The sequence below is a fragment of the Chelonoidis abingdonii genome, chromosome 9 (genome assembly GCF_003597395.2).
Source record: "Chelonoidis abingdonii isolate Lonesome George chromosome 9, CheloAbing_2.0, whole genome shotgun sequence".
Lineage (NCBI taxonomy): Eukaryota > Metazoa > Chordata > Testudines > Testudinidae > Chelonoidis > Chelonoidis abingdonii.
Window position 1 is genome coordinate 79,876,300 of NC_133777.1, and position 16,683 is coordinate 79,892,982.

Below are 16,683 nucleotides of genomic sequence, written 5' to 3' on the forward strand. Positions count from 1 at the left end.
AAGGATGCGGTTTGTTCTGCACCATGCCCACCACCAGCAGCTGAGTATGGACATGACCAAAGCCTTTAAATGCCTCTGAGTGTCACGTTTACCCTCCTTCTCCTGCAAGAGACGTCCCCAAAGAGCAAAACGGAAATCCACGGAAAGCTTTGGAAAAAGTCATGTAGGCAGAATTCTCATCTGGTGCAATCTTTTCCTGTCTCTAGTCTCTTGCTGCTTATCCAGTGATGGACCCAGCCCAGAAGCACCAATGCAATGTTCTTGTAGCTCAGACCTGCTGCATGTTGCGTGAGAACTAGAGTGTAGCTCATCTGCTGTTTATTCCTGAAGTCATCTAGGCTGAATTCCAGGGGCCTAAAGGTATTACCACTGAATTCCTAAGGAGGGGAGGTATCTCCTCTTTAGGAGTGATCAGAAGGAACGCATACATCTGAAACAACTTCTTACACAGCACTTGAAGACGGGATCACTGAATGGGCTTTGATTAAAGCTGAATCCATCTCTGAGACCCATGAGAAACTCTGTATGTTGCTAAGTTTTGTTAAGGAGGGAAATCTCCATGTTGTAGCTCCCAAGACTCTACTGGCACAAGAGGTCTCCAATTAGAACAGTCCACTGCAGTTCCGCCCACCAAGAAAAACAACCAGAGGGGAAAAGGAAATGGAACACAGAAACCAAACTTACAAACGAGAAACCAGGCTGCTATTTCCCCAGACAACTCAATTCCATTTTCTAAACAAGGTGATTACCAACAAATCTTTAAAATCTTCATCTCACACGAGTTTTGAACTCCTGGCCACAAACAGCCTGTCTGACAATGTCTGGTTGGAGGAAAAAACTGGCCTTCATCCACCCCCAAAGTGGGTTTTACATAGGTCAGGAATGGTGGGATTTTACATGTACATGTCTCAGATACCACAGTGACCCATGACTCTCAGCCAGCCAGTAAAACAGGAGGTTTATTAGATGACAGGAACACAGTCCAAAACAGAGCTTGCAGGTACAGGAAAAAGGACCCCTGAAGTCAGGTCCATCCTGGGGGGTAGGGAGCCCAGGTTCCAGTGCTGGGCCTCCCTCTGTTTCCCCAGCCAGCTCCAAACTGTAACCACCTCCAGCGGTCTCACCCAGCCACAACCCCCAGCTCCTCCTCCAGCCTTGTCCAGTTTCCCGGGCAGAAGGTGTCACCTGGCCCCAACCCCTCCTGGGCTCAGGTTACGTGCTCAAGTATCATCTCTCAAGTGAAGTCACACCCTGATATCCCACTACCATCCAGCACCAATGCAGACGGTACTGCGTGGAGTATGAAGGCCTGAATTACATGAGAGACCAAGAGATCCTGGTCCAATGGAGTATCTTGGATCCCTAATAAGGTGTCACAAAGTTATCATGGAAATGGCACACAAACAGAGAAATCAACCTAGCAGACTCTATTACACGGAAGAGGCTGTATTTACTTCCCCTGATCCCGCCCCTGTCCTCTTTTCAGTTCTGAGAGAAGCTTCTATTCCTCCCAGTCAGGAAACATGCACCAAACTGGAACGCAAACCTTCCAACAAACATGGCTACAAAACACTGCACTAGAGGTAACCCTGCAGGTATGGGAGAAAGTCATGGTTCTGATTGCCCTTCTCTCCGACAGAGCCAGTAGCAGTTACAGAACGAACAGGGAGTGAAGCAGTGCAAGGATCCCTTTCACTCTCACCTCCGGGAAGTGGCACGAAATACCCCTGCATTGATTTGCACCTGTGTCCTGGTCACACAATCGGGGCCGGCTCCAGCTTTTCTGATGCCCCAAGCAGCAAAAAAGATGAGCAGCAGCACTTTGGCGGCAGCTCAATTGCGCTGCTTCTTCAGTGGCAATTCGGCGGCAGCTCAAAGAGGAAGAGAGGGAATGAAGGACCCGCCGCCGAATTCCCACCGAAGACCCAAACATGCCGCCTGAATACCGGATGGAGTGCTGCCCCTTTGAATTGGCCGCCCTAAGCACCAGCTTCCTACTCTGGTGCTTAGAGCCAGCCCTGTACACAGGGACCCCTGTGCAGCCCCTGTTCAGCTGCCCATGCAGATTACTCATTCATGCAGCACAAACAACCCTAATGAGGGAGTGTGCATAGAGACTCGGGCTGGGCCAGTCAAAGGAACCTAAGTGTGGGATTTGGGTGTGACACCTTGGCACTTTTGCCAAACTAAGGATGCATCGATGCCAGATACCCACATTGTACTTCACCACTGAACCTTCTATGGCTCAATGCACAGAGGATACACAGGCTCCAGGGATTTTAGGACCAGGAATGGCAGCTGTGACTAGCTTCTTTGGTAAAACCATCCTCCCTGAATCAGAATTTTGTCCATAGAGTACAACACACAAATAAGCTGTACAAGTCAGTGCAGCACTTGTAAGTAATGGATGCAAGGATACCTTATTATAAACACAGTTATTTTTAAATTGTCCACGGCATCCCTAGGAGTCCAACTATCCCACAATTGAAGTGACACCCACAGGGAGAATATCATCATCAACATTTCATGGCAGCTTCTCTATTTATAAGAAAGAATCCTCAGTACGGTTTTACACAGCCGTACAAATGCCCTTTCGTGCCTTACCTTTTAAGACGCTAAGAATAGCATCGTCACTGTAGCGTTTCCGTGCTGCGTTAGTCGCTACGCAGCGATAGGCCCCAGCGTCGCTTTCCCGCACATCTACGATTTGGAGGATGCCATTAGGAAGAGTTATAAACCTGGGTAAGTAAAATAAAGAGCATCAGATTTGCTTTTCAAAGCTAACACGATTCATACCCAAGCCACTGGAATGCAGCTATTTTCATTCCTTCCTTATACGTGAGAGCTTATTAGGTGCACATCACCAAAGCCCTGGCAGAGAAGAGTGGGCAAGAGACTCTTTAACCTCCCAATAGGAGAGTTTTAAATAAAGCAAAATGTACAACCCATTAATAGCAATGGATTCAACGCAGCAACAAAACTGCTGCCTTCTTCAGACTAAGCCTACAGGTCTCTGCTGCAGAAAACATTCTCTATTAAAAACTATGTGTGTGTGCACAAACACACACACACGTATATATACAAGAGCGTGTGTCTGCATATGTAGGTAGGTAGATAGTAGGAAGAATGCCATCTATTAACCTATAAGGGTATATATACGAGTCTTCATGTTTGGTGAGGCTGTAGTTATGTGTTGCAAATGGATTCTTTAGCTCTTATAATCTGTAGCAGAAGCTCTTCTCTGGGGTCACAGGGCTTTTGACTCCCACCTCATCGAGATGTGGCTCCTGTGAAGTCCTGGGGATTTCCTCTGCAGATTCCAGCCCGGAAATGTTGGAAAAACTGCCCCCAAAGAACCCCTCCTCTGGCTTTACAGTGAGCTTAGTGCAGACTTTGAGTGTGCACAGCACTGACTAAACTCTCAAACAGAGCCTAATCCTGCAAGCACCCTCCAGCTCCCATTGATCTGGATTTGAGGGTGCTCAGCACCTCGCAGGATCAGGCCCAATGTGCCAGAGTCATGCCCAAGGGCAATGATTCAGTACATCTCCCAGGCAGCAGTACCCTGGCCCTGCCAGATTCTGAGCGGGTCGTGCCCCATCTGTAGATCTCCCTGTCTAGGTCCCCCAGTGCTGTGGGGTTGCAGGTGGCTGAGAAGACCTCTGAGCTCTCTCTACTGGTGAACTTTCCTCCCCACCAGGGGCTTGCTCACAGCTAAGGGTCCACTGGGCAGTAAGTGAGGCCAACAACCAATGTAGTTCAATGTTACCTACTCTACTGGTAAGTCTCAATGCCTCTCTGATAGGATGTCCCAGCAACCAGGGTCGTAACAGCTATTGAGACGGGAGCTGAAGAGTCTGTTTCCCCTGCCATCTGACACACACGCAGGAGTAACAGACAAATATATTTGGCTATGTATGCAGACAGGTGACAGAATTAATTTGCCTATTGCCTACCAGCCACTCTGCTCTTCCCAGCTGAGAAACCCCCTATACTGTATTTGCCTTTGTTTGAACAAAGTGTCAGACCTGCTAAGCACCTTCCCTCTCCAAACAGGATTTCAGGGAGTTGCCCTAGAATAAGGATCCAGGAACGCTTGTTTTAAATGAACTCGCCATTAAATGATTTTCTTATGTCTCAAAGCAGGAAGCTGCATTTTCTGCATGGAAGCTAAATGCAGGGGACAATGCATCAAACGTATGTGCAAATAATTAGATACCAATAAGGAACTACCTCCTCACAACAGCTCCAAAAAGAAGTTTGTCCTGGAAGTCATGCTCTTTTGGTCAACGGACATTTGTAATAGAATGCTGGGTGAGGAGAAAGGGAGATACAGACTAAGCAATGCCTATAGCAGGGGTAGGGAACCTAAGGAGCTAATTTTTAATGGCACTCACACTGCCTGGTTCCTGGCCACCGGTCCGGGAGGCTCTGCATTTTAATTTAATTTTAAATGAAGCTTCTTGAACATTTTCAAAACCTTATTTACTTTACATACAACAATAGTTTAGTTCTATATTATAGACTTATAGAAAGAGCCCTTCTAAAAACATATTCTGGCATGCGAAACCTTAAGTTAGAGTGAATAAATGAAGACTCAGCACACCACTTCTGAAAAGTTGCCAACCCCTGGCCTATAGCATACTGGCGTTAACAACTCCACAGGGGAATAAGTGCTGACGGTTAGAGAGAGGGACTGGGCATCAGAGATTTTCTTCCCAGTTATGCCACTCATTCATTAGCTGGCCTCAAGCATGTAATTTTAATCTTTCTGTGCCTCAGTTTCTCCCTTCAGTAAAATACTGTATAGCAGTGGTGCTCAACCTTTCCAGACTATTGTAACCCTTCCAGGAGTCTGATTTGTCTTGTGCACCCTGAAGTTACACCTCACTTAAGAACTACTTGGTTCCAAAACCAGACATAAAAATACAAAAGTGTCACAGCTCACTGTTACTGAAACATTGCTGACGTTCTCATTTTTACCATAGAATTATAAAAATAAATCAACTGGGATATAAATAATGTATTTACATTTCAGTGTAAGCATACAGAGCAATGTAAACAAGTCATTGTCTGTATGGAATTTTAGTTTGTACTGACTTCGCTAGTGCTTTTTCTGTAGCCTGTTGTAAAACTAAGCAAATATTCAGACGAGTTGATGTACCCTGGGGAAGACCTCTGCATGCCCCTGATTGAGAACCACTGCTATAAAAGACTTCCCTACCTCACACTAGGGTTGCCAGGTGTCTGGTTTCGACTCTGCTAAAGCCATTCTGAATTTACAATGGGGCAGTAAAAAGTGCTGACCGTTTCAAAAGAAATCATCAATATGGGACGTTTTCCCAAAAAATGTAATTAGAAAACTGCTGGGATCATTCATAGCTTTCAGAATAGTACAAACTTTTCAGCTGTGCCCAGTGTAACTGAGATCAGGATCTGGCCCTATAAGAATAGGGGCCAGATCCTGAGCTATTGTCAATCCATTGATTCGCTGAAGTCAATGAAGCTAAGCCAATTAACAGCAGCTCAGCATCCAGCCGACAATATTTAATAATAATCAGCGCTTGAATAACGCTGTTTACCCAGGGATCTCAAAGCAATTTATATAGGAAGGCATTGCCCTGATCATCACAAAAGTGTTGAGAAGTGACAACTAGTGTCACACAACAGGTCCAGGCCAGAGCTGGGGGTCAAACGCTGGTCTTCTGACTCGCAGTCACTAGACCAGAGGTCAGCAACCTTTGGAATGTGGCCCACCAGGGAAAGCCCCCTGGTGGGCCGGGCCAGTTTGTTTATCTGCCGTGTCCACAGGTTCAGCTGCGGTTCGCCGTCCCAGGCCAGTGGGGCTGTGGGAAGTGGCGCGGGCCAAGGAATGTGCTGGCAACCACTTCCTACAGCCCCCCATTGGCCTGGGATGGTGAACCACAGCCAGTAGGAGCCACAATCGGCTGAACTTGCAGATGTGGCAGGTAAACAAACCGGCCCGGCCCAGCCGCGGCTTTCTCTGGCAAGCCACATGCCAGAGGTTGCCGACCCCTGCACGAGACCATCCCTGGCAGCTACGCAAAGCATGGTTACGGCCACCTCTCAACCAGGTTACCGTGGCTGACTACTGATGGATCCATTGTCTTGTCATTAAAAACCCAGCTTATACGGTATTAAACTGAATTATACACCTGATCAGCAATTAGCACAGAGAACAAGCTGGCTGTCAGGTTCTTCATTTTCTGCTTGGATTCCTACACGGCAGCTTCCTTATTTTTTAATATAAGGCACAAGCCTACACGAGCCTTTTTAATTATAGATGAGACCAAGTTTTAATTGAAGAACGCTATAAACAGAGCTGCAGAGCTTTGACAGGCAGCTGTGGGTTACCAGCCTTCCTCGTGAAGAGGACGCACTAAAAGCTGATTGGTAAGGAAGGGGCAGCAGATATTCTGTGTGTGCGGAAGGGAGAGGAGCAACAAGCATGAATGCGGGTTTCCTGGTCCTGTTGCTCCACTCCAGAAAGCCCTGATGGGAAACTCAGCTGTTTGCAGCACTACACATGGTACAGGTTCTCTGTTCACTGAGCCAGCTGGGTCTGCAGGCATCAGCTCCCTCCTCTTGTGTACGCTGGCAAATTCGAAGAGAGAGCATTTTAAGGCAGCTCAACCAGAGAAGCAATGCTGTCACCGCGGGGCCCATCCTGCAGACTTTATTGACAGAAGTAATCTTGCTGGAGCCAGTGTGTCCACACACGTGAGCCAGGGCTGCAGGATCAGGCCACGTGTGCCCTTGATGGGACAGTGTTATCCAGAGAGCCACCATGGGGGCTCCTTGGCCGAATGCAGCAGCACTAAGCCAAACATTTCTCTCTCTCTCTGCTGAGAGAGCTCCCCAGTGCGATGAGATTTATTTTTATCGCGCATCTGCTCTGAGTGTGCGTAATTACTATCAGCATACTTCAAACACCAGGCAAGGCATCTACTGGTTCCAAATATAGAAGTCAAACACACTTCCAAAAGCATATGGCTGAGATCCATTACGTAACCGCGTTCTGCTCTGCGAGGAAGGGTTCTGATCCTAGAGCCGCCTGTGGAGATGGAAAAACCCAGCTTACAAAAAACAACCAACCAACGTCCCCAGAGGGAGTTTAACGCAATTAGCTCTCGTGGCCAGTTCTCGGTAGCATGCCCAGTGTGTGGTGCTAGACTACAAACTAAACATGAGCTCTGAAAAGCTCACAGTCTAAGCCTGTCATTGTAGACAGACCCTATGTCAGAGGCTGGCTGCTCACATACATATCCTGAGCCCCCAGGCAGCCCATGCTACAGAACCTTTCACTGCTGTTGTTATCTGAGCTAGTTAGATCAGAGCCAGCTCAGGTACGTCTCCACATGCTGCAGTCATACCTCTGACTGCAGTGTATACATATCGAAGAGGCACACTGACCGGAGGAAGGATACCATATACAGGTAAACATGAGGATATATTGCAATGTCTGAGCCATCTATCTGTGTGTATGTGTTACGTAGACTATCCTCAATTATTCTCAGCCTTTAGGAGTCCTAACTGCACGAAGGGGAAGGGGTAATTGGGGCGAGTTACCATGTCTTAGCATAAAGAAAAACCCCAAGGTCACCAGCTATCCAATATGTTTAACACAATCATTTTTGAGAGCCCTGAAGTACAAAGACAGCTTCACAGTACAGCCGCTATTAGGGACCGTATTTCCAACCCAAATGCAAGATACGTGACATATTGTTCTCCCAAGGAAAGCACAGGCACACAAGATAAAGACGTCTTTACACTTGATCTTTCCCAACAGATCTCAAAGCTTCCAGCTACTTGTGCTCACCACAGTCGAGGTCGTCAACTAGAGACATCAAAAGAATTTGGGGTAGGTACCATATATACTCATTCATAAGCCAAATGCTTTTGGTTAAAAATGATACTCCAAAGAGTGGGGGGTTGGCTTATAAATGGGTCTACACCAAAATCTGATGATTTTAAACTCAATTCCTGCAGCTCCCATTAGTTGGGAACTGCAAACCAGGGCCACACGGAGCTGAGGGGCTCCATGCCTGCAGACGCTCCAGGTAAACAAAACATCCCGACCCGCCAGCGGCTTACCCTGATGGGCTAGCTGCCAAATTTTCCAACCCCTGAAATATAGGGTCAGCTTATGAAAGGATCGTACAGTTTTTGCTATTTTTGCCTATCCATTTTGGGGGGTTGGCTTATAAACAAACGGGCTAATGAACGGGTATATACGGTATTTATTTCCCACTGCAATGTAGCAAAGTTTGCCTAATGGTTCAGAATTTTAGGGAAACTCTGGCATTATCCTTTTTTTAGTACACAAAGAGCAGATGCAGCCTTTCTGTCCAAATGACTTTCATTACAGGTAAGGATAAAAACAAAAAACAAAAGTAAAGTCTCCATAAAAACAGAAAACATACTGCCAGTGAACTCGTGGCCCCACTGAAATCGATCGGAGTTTTGCCACCAACTTCCTCTAGGGTGACCTGGTGTTTGGCTTTTGACTGGAACATGAAGTCAAAAAGGGACCTGGCGGCTCCGGTCAGCATTGCCAATCGGCCTGTTAAAAAAGTCCGGTCAGCGGTGCTGCGGAGCTAAGGCAGGCTAGTCCCTACCTGTCCTGGCTCCACGCTGCACCCCAGAAGCAGCCATCAGGTCCAGCTCCTAGGTGGGGGGGTCACGGGGCTTCGCACACTGCCCCCGCCCCAAGAATTGGTTCTGCACTGCAACTGGCCAGGAACCTTTTATTAGTTGGTAAATTCTAATTCTACAAGTAGCTTTGCGTCTAAGGTGACTCTCGAAATATTTTGGTCAAAGACAAAAACAAAAAACTGTCTCTCCTTCTTTGAAAAGTTGTCGACCAACCTAGAGTTTTCTTCAGCCTGTCATACATGACTTCGCAGAGCTTGATGCAGTCATGTGTTCTTAATGTTGATGAGAGGTAATATTTCCACTTCGCTTTCTTCAAACTGGTCCTTTTTTGATGTTTTTTTTCTCCTAAAGCTGTTTCATGGATTGTTGTTCTTAAATCTTCCCAAAATTCCTCTGCCTTCTCTGGTAAAGGCTTCCCATGCATGCCAAGTTCAAAATCCTGGCATTTCCTCTGGTTTTTGGTGTTAATAGCATTGATCTTGAGCTTGCTCCTAGGTTTTGCTCTATGTAGCTTCTTGGCTGTAATCATCACTTTGCGAACAGTCAATGAGTGGTCAGTGTCACAATCAGCGCTGTGGAACGTGCAAGCGTTCTGCACTAAGGGTAGGTCTTTCCTCCTGATGATAACAAGGTCTAAGTGGCCTAATGGTGGATGTTGCCATGACACTTTGTGGCGATCTTTTCCTATAAAATATGAATTGGCAATGCACATTTGGTTTTGGGCGCAGAATTCAAGAAGTCATTGGCCATCCTCGTTCATCTTGCCAATGCCAAAATGTCCTAGGCAATATGGCCATGAGTGGTTGTCTGCACTGACTCTTGCATTAAAGTCACCAAGGAGGAAAAACTGCTCAGCTGACAGTATTCTTTTGATGACTTGATGCAAAGAGTTGTAAAATGTATCCTTTTCCTCAGGGCTAGATTTGAGTGTTCGTGCGTAGGCACTAATGATGTTCACAGAGCCAGTGGTAGTCTGAAGTTTAAGTGAGATGAGCAGCAAAGAGTCCTGTGGCACCTTATAGACTAACAGAGGTATTGGAGCATGAGCTTTCATGGGTGAATACCCACTTTGTTGGATGCAGACTAACACGGCTACCCCTTTGATAAGTGAGATGATATGCTCCGACTTCCAAATGGGTGTTTCTAGGAGCTTTACCCACTTGTTTCTCGCAGCGAAACCGACACCGTGCAGATGATTTTCTTCACTGCTTTTACCTTGCCAAAAGAAGGTGTCATTGGCTTCTTGGACAGAACCAACATCTGCAAGTCCTGTTTCCTGGAGTGCTGCAATGTCAACACTGAGTTTGTACAGCTCACGGTCTATCAAAGCTGACTTCCATATGCTGCCTGTGTATTGTAGGTCATCGCTGTCTGTCAGACAGGGCGCAAATGGACGCACTTCCAAAGGTCCAGTCAGATGCCTCCACAAAGGTGAGCTGAAAAAATCAGTGGCCAGCTTAAGGCTTGCCTGGAATCTGGTATTGCAGAGAGATTCTGGGTTAATGCTGCCATTGGGTCCCGGCACCCATCTGTATCAGCTAAGCTTGCCCAGCATTCTGAGACCCCTAGGCACGAGGGGTATGGCTGATGGACAGAGCAAACATTCTGTGGCCAGTACTTCCTTGGGCAACTTAATTCTTTCAAAAGTCGCTTGTATAAAGTCAACAATAGAAAGCAAATCTCCCTGAAATAGTATATTAACTAAACATGATTTAAAAGCAAGATCTGAAGCCAATAATTATGTCTGGCTGTTACAAGGAAAGCAATTTTCAAGCCGCCTATGTTGAAAGCAATCTCCACGCAAGTAATTTCGCAACATCCGTCGAGCTGTCACATTAAAAAGCCATTGCCCTATCTATGGCATGCTTCCCTCCCCACCCTCACCCCACCTCTTTTTTTTTTTTTTTTAAACACTTGTTTTTCTTCTCATACAAAGCAACAACCTCCCACAAGCTTCAGATCGCCCCATGACAGCCTCAAGGATATAAACAGCTATTCTTACAGAAACAGCCTTCGTTCCCAAATCATTTCTGAATCTCGTTGGGTCTTTTTCAATCCCTTTTTCCCCCCTGCTCATTGCATGGGTTAACTTTCCACTCAGGGGGAAATGACTCTTCCCGCACAAAATGAAACCTACTGAACTTTAAGAGACTAAAGGACAATGTCGTCGCTAGATCCAGAGAGAGCTATGAAGTCTGCAGAACAGCCACTAGTAGGGTGACCAGACAGCAAGTGTGAAAAATAGGGATAGGGGTGGAGGGGTAACAGGAGCCTATATAAGAAAAAAAAACAAAAATCGGAACTGTCCCTATAAAATCGAGACATCTGGTCACCCTAGCCGCTAGCCCCCGGAGTCGTCCTCTCCTTCCCACACTACACACACTTTGATTAAGACAAAGGAGCAGGGCAGAACCAATTTTTTTTAAAAAATTTTTTTATGTATTTTGCTAACAGAAAGTCTATGTTCTGCCTGGATCATCCCAGAGGATCCATTAACAGAACCTTTAAGCCTTTGTTAAACCTCTGAGGGAAACAGATTGAGAAAAAGAATTTGGAAATGTCTTCAGAAACAAACTTTGCATTCAGTGCCACCTGTGAAACACCACATCCCGGGCTGCACAGCTTAGTGGCAGTCATGCAGCCTCAGTTGGCCATGGATTTATTACAAAATGCTACCGTTAGCACCTACCCTGCAAAGACTCACACGCTTGACTCTACACAGGGCAAACAGGCAGTCAATGGGGATAGTCACCATGCAGGAAGTTAAGCACGTCCTTAAATCTTTGCAGGACCAAAAACTTGACAAAATATCAAATATCTGCATTTCCTTGACACTCTTTATGCTATTTGTCTCCTTTGTTATTTCTCTCCATTGCCAGAGAGCCAATCATTAAACACATTGCATGGGCAAAAGGATATTTACCAACAGTCAAGAGCTGGTTTGCTACTGCACACAGCCCCTGATGAATAGACATCCAGCACTCAATAGTCCTGGTTGACATTTTTGGTTATTAGTCAATTTCACTTCTATGAAATTATCCTTTGCAACTTATACAGTAGCTCTAATGCAGTAAATACTGCAGGGGAAGGCTATTCATGGAGGAGGGCAGTTTCTTTTCTTTTTTCAAAGTTTTATGGATACATTTATGTTGGTTCTGAGAACATTTGTCCTTACAAAGTCTAAATTTTAGGTCCAAAACTGCTCTGGCATCAACTCTTAAATTCCAGATTTTTATAAAATACACTCGTCTCTTAATTTTTTTATTATTAACCCAAGAAAAACACTGGCCACTCACCTGGGCTCTGCAGGAACAGCCGCTTGATCCTTCTCCCAGGTGATGACAGGGGAGGGCAATCCTTCGATCCGACACTCAAATCGGGCCATACCATTTTCTTCCACTGTCTGAGACTCTGGCTGCTGAAAAAAACGTGATAAACCTGGAAAAAAGAAGAGAATTAATGCCTTGAAATCTGTTTGCTCTGAGAAACAAACACATTTTCAGTCGTTTGAGAAGCTGTATCAGAAGAGAAGAGAATTCATGTTTTCTAACACTCATGAATCTATAATAACGCAGTATACAAGCTAGGAAGACTCCTATTATGTGGTAAAACTTGCACTACAAAATGACCAGGCTGGACAAGAGAAATGTAATTCCTCGCTGTCCTCCAATCCGCTAACTGGCATGCCCTTAACAAGCCTGAGTGTGTTACCAGAGGCATCTGAACATGCAAATTGGCCTCCTGCCTCATTTTTGCTGTAAATGTAACCAAATGGCAGAAGCAGCAGGTCATTTGTCTGCCTGCCCAACTGCTTTGCTAAATGGCCCTTCAGTTTCCAGTCATCCCGTTAGAAGTGGGGAGAATGATACTTTCTTGACAGACCACCAAATCTGAGACCCAGCCTGTTATTGGATGAGCCACAAAATTTGTGCAGAGAAGGGTGAATTTCACCCGTTCAGCTCTGCCCAGCACAAGTGTTACATATACGAGTGTAAAGCAGGAGGACCCGCTTGTGCATTAATTGATGTTACACTAGCACCTGGAGGCCACACCCAAGCTCAGGCCCACTGGGCTAGGCACTGCATCGACACACAGTGAGACACACTCTCTGCCCCAAAGAGTTTATAAGCGAAGGGAGTATTATTAGAGCCATTGTACAGATGGAAAGCTGAGGCACTGACAGGTGAAGGGACTGGCCCAAGGTGACATGGGGGGTGCGGCAGAGCCAGGAGCTGAAACCTGCCCACTGAGCGCCAATCCAGTGCTTTACCCACAAGGCCGTTCTGCCTCTCAGCAAGGAGCTGATTTGCCGCGAGGTCTGCTTTAGCAGGAGTGAGGAGCACCTGTACCTAAATGCCTTGTTACAATGAAAAGTGATGTGCTTCCCTCCTAAAACACACCCAACACCAGCTCCCTTTGTCACGTTTTGCTCCCTAGAATAAGGGGCTTGAGACCTGCTTCTGCTCTTGTTTCTCCCCTCTTTCAACCATGGTTAGTATCTATTCAGACCTGCCCTGGTGCCCGAACCTTCTCCCACTAAAGTACATGGCAAAACTCCCACTGAGTTCAGGGCCGCAAGATCAGTGCCCCAGATCACAGCTATTTTCTCCTCACTGTCCTGCATTGCACAAGGAACTGCAGGATCAAGAACACAGAAATGAGCACTGGTATATAAATTTGGCCAGACTATTAAATAATGCACCACTAAAATGTCTTAGTCACACAATGGACTTTTGAACACAACATGGTGGCATCCTTAATAGGCGGTGGAAGGTTTTTATTCTCTACAACCAGAAGAGTTAGAATTTGCTTTAAACGCATCTCCATTAAACTGCCTATGACATTAAACCTATCCTGCCTTACAAATGCTTTGTGCCATCACAGAACACAAATGACTGTAGCACCATAATGCACAGCAAAGGTCTAAGCTAGAAAACATGGAACTCTGTTGCTACGCCAAGCATAAAATTGTACTCAGCAGGCTCAAATTTATCTGCCAAGAGTAATTCTAACATTAGTGTGAAATTATTTGTTAGGCTGATTTCTTACTCTCCTCAAAAACAAGAATTCTATTGGTGTGTAGTTTACAACTTTTTACAAAAATTAGACAATTTTTGTGTTTCTGATCCTGGAACCAGTTTAAAGTGTGGTATGATTTTTATTTTACTACATTTATTAGACCATATTCATACTAAAAATGAAAGGTCCAAAGGGCAAAATGTGTGTATTTCACAAATGGGCCTTTTTAAATACTGGGTTTCAACTGTTTTTGTGTACAAATACCATTAATTTTTTAAACAGACAACCTGATGCACACGCAGCAGCGCTCACTCACCCTTGGAGCACCCCCTTGTGTCAGTGTGGGATGTTGCTGCTATCTTCTGCTCCAGCTCCCCATGCAGCCCGCCTGCCTCTGGTCCTGCCCTCTGGCCAAGTCACCTATTTCAGACCCCTCCCTCCTGGACAGGGCCGTCCCGGTGGGGGGAGGGGAGGGGGCAGGATCTGGGGCAGAAGTGACAGATTCATCTCTTCCAGGACTGACCACACCAGCCAATCGCACCGGCCCGCAGGGCCCAGAGCGGTCGCCCCAATTCGCCCTACCCAAGGGACATCACAGACAAACCTGAACAATTCTTCTGCTTTCTTGGGCTACTGAAGTCTTTTCTTCTCTGCTTACAAACCCTGTCTCAGGGTTCCCACCTACAGGAGCCTACTCTGCTCCATGTAAGTTTCCCTCCATAGGAGAGTCCTGCCTTCTCCACAGTCTTTCCCTAGATCTTGCCCCTTTTTTCCATGGCCCACCACAGGGACCAACTCTGTTCTGGAGACCTTCTTTAGTCTGCCGACCCCAGGCCTTTCCATGAGGAGAGGCAGGAACTCCCTAACTCCTCTTTCCTGGGGCTTCCCTCCACCACTGAGCTCCCTCAGGGTATGTCTACACTGAAGTTAAAAACCCACAGCTGGCCCACGCCAGCTGACTTGGGCTTAGGCGAAGAGGCTGTTTAATTACAGCATAAACATTCAGGCTACAGCCTGGGTTCCAGGAAACTGTGAGGTGGCAGGTCCACTTTCAAAGCACCCAGTCCACCTGGACTCTGCTCCTACAAACCACGGCTGCAGAACGGGGCTCCTGGCCCTGGCACCTGTGCATTTTCCCTCTGATGTACAATCTACTTTCCCCTGGCAATATGGAGGATGATGGTGCAGCCCAGCTAGAGAAGCACTGAGCCCTAGGCCGCAATGTTTCTAACAGGACCCATGCAATGCAGTGGGATCCAAGCACATTTTAAGGCCCTCCTCTTTGGGCGTTGATTTCTGCTGGCTGTATGGTGAAACGAGAAATCATGAGTCAAAGCAAATGCAGTGGGACTTCCCTGGAGAAAGAGCCAGGTAAGAACTGTTCCTCTGCGGGGTAGTACCGCATTTTGCTAGGAGTTCCACTGAATTCAGGAAGTACAGTACTCCTCAGGGGATGTCAGAGTTTCAAAATCTGGCCCTGAGGTAGGATGCAGGGCCAAAGCCTGCACAGCACCATTCACCATTTTACCACAATGCCATTTTTCATGGGCCCGGGGTCAGGAACTGGTTAAGTCCTCCAGGAATACACTCCAGTGGAAAAATGAATAGTGGAGCACTGCAACACTGTGGGCACTGAAGGGGCAAAGTGACGGACATGGAATGATGAAAAGACATGAATGTATTCAGCATTATTTAAACCACTCTGGCAGGTTTAGATGGAAGTTTTCATTCAGCCTTGCAAATCTGTCATGAAAATTGACCAGCTCAGCCATAAACCTACTTTCTCTCTCTTCCCAGGATGATGGTTAGAACAAAAAACTTCGTGTTTTACTCTCCAGTCGCCAAAATTACACACTGCAGGTGAGCGAGCGCTGTTCTGCAAGGCTGCCTTAACATAAAATGGCAACGCACACTGCACTTTAATTAATGGCACATTCAAACCAGGCACACGACCCTCCACTGACATTTTACACTCAGCTGGAGCTAAGCCCCCTCTGATCACACTTTTAACCCTGTCTCGAGGTGACTGTGGTACAGTGACATGCCTCTCCCCCACCCTTCTCCCCAAATGTCAGTCCCATCAGCACAGAAGGCTCTGAGCTTGGAGAGATTCCCTGCCGGAGACATTATATCCTGGTCAGAAAATGCAATCTATGCCTGGAATTTCAGCCTTCTCAAAATGCCTCTCTGGTCTTTCGCGCTGCCTTTTGTCACCAAATTCTGTCTCCATTTATTTTCTCCCTTTGTTCCTTTTATCATTATTAGTATTTATTTTTGGATGGTGGCATCCAGAGGCCTCAGCCGAGACTGGGGCCCCATTGGGACACTGTAGAAACCCACTGTAACACAACCCCAGCCAGAACAGCTTACACTCAAAACAGACAAGACTAGCAAAGAGTGGGAGGGGAAAGTCAGGCCTAGAGAGATGAAGTGACTTGCCAGAGGTCACCCAGCAGGCTAGTAGCAGAGCTCGGAATGGAACCCAGATGTCCTGAGCCCTAGCCCAATGCCCTCTCCAAGCTGCCTGGCTCAGTTTTGTAGGATCTGCTCCTGCTGCTCTTGCACACACCTATCTCCCAGCGACTAGAAACGATAGGCAGAGCCTTTGACCTTTAATCTTCTGCTTCCAGGTCAGGCAGGGGCGGCTCCAGGCACCAGCACGGCAAGCGCATGCCTGGGGCAGCAAGCCACGGTGAGCGCTCAGACCTCCCACAGGCATGCTGCCGAATCCGCAGGACCAGGGACCTCCCGCAGGCAAGCCCCCGAAGGCAGCCTGCCTGCCGTGCTTGGGGTGGCAAAATACCTAGAGCCTCCCCTGAGGTCAGGTAACATCTGGTGACTGTCCTGTGGCCTGTGTGCGCAATGAGTCGGTAGTCTCAGCAGAGGTCCCCCAAAACCCCACCGCAATAACTGAAGCGGTAGTAGGCAATCTGTTCCGTCACCAAGGAGCGAAACTACCCTCTCATGCTGGAGGTGCTAATTCCAGGA

The 16,683-nt window shown here is 46.9% G+C and overlaps 1 protein-coding gene across 1 annotated transcript in view; it reads right to left on the minus strand.

The window, feature by feature from the left end:
• IGDCC4 (immunoglobulin superfamily DCC subclass member 4) overlaps positions 1 to 16,683 on the minus strand; it is a 174,666-nt gene that overhangs the window by 82,770 nt on the left and 75,213 nt on the right. Inside the window, exons 3-4 of the mRNA XM_032766026.2 lie at positions 11,973 to 12,114; positions 2,605 to 2,738 (exon numbers count right to left, since the gene is read on the minus strand). Of these exons, the coding sequence (XP_032621917.1) occupies positions 2,605 to 2,738; positions 11,973 to 12,114 (276 nt within the window). The remainder of the gene's footprint in view (positions 1 to 2,604; positions 2,739 to 11,972; positions 12,115 to 16,683) is intronic.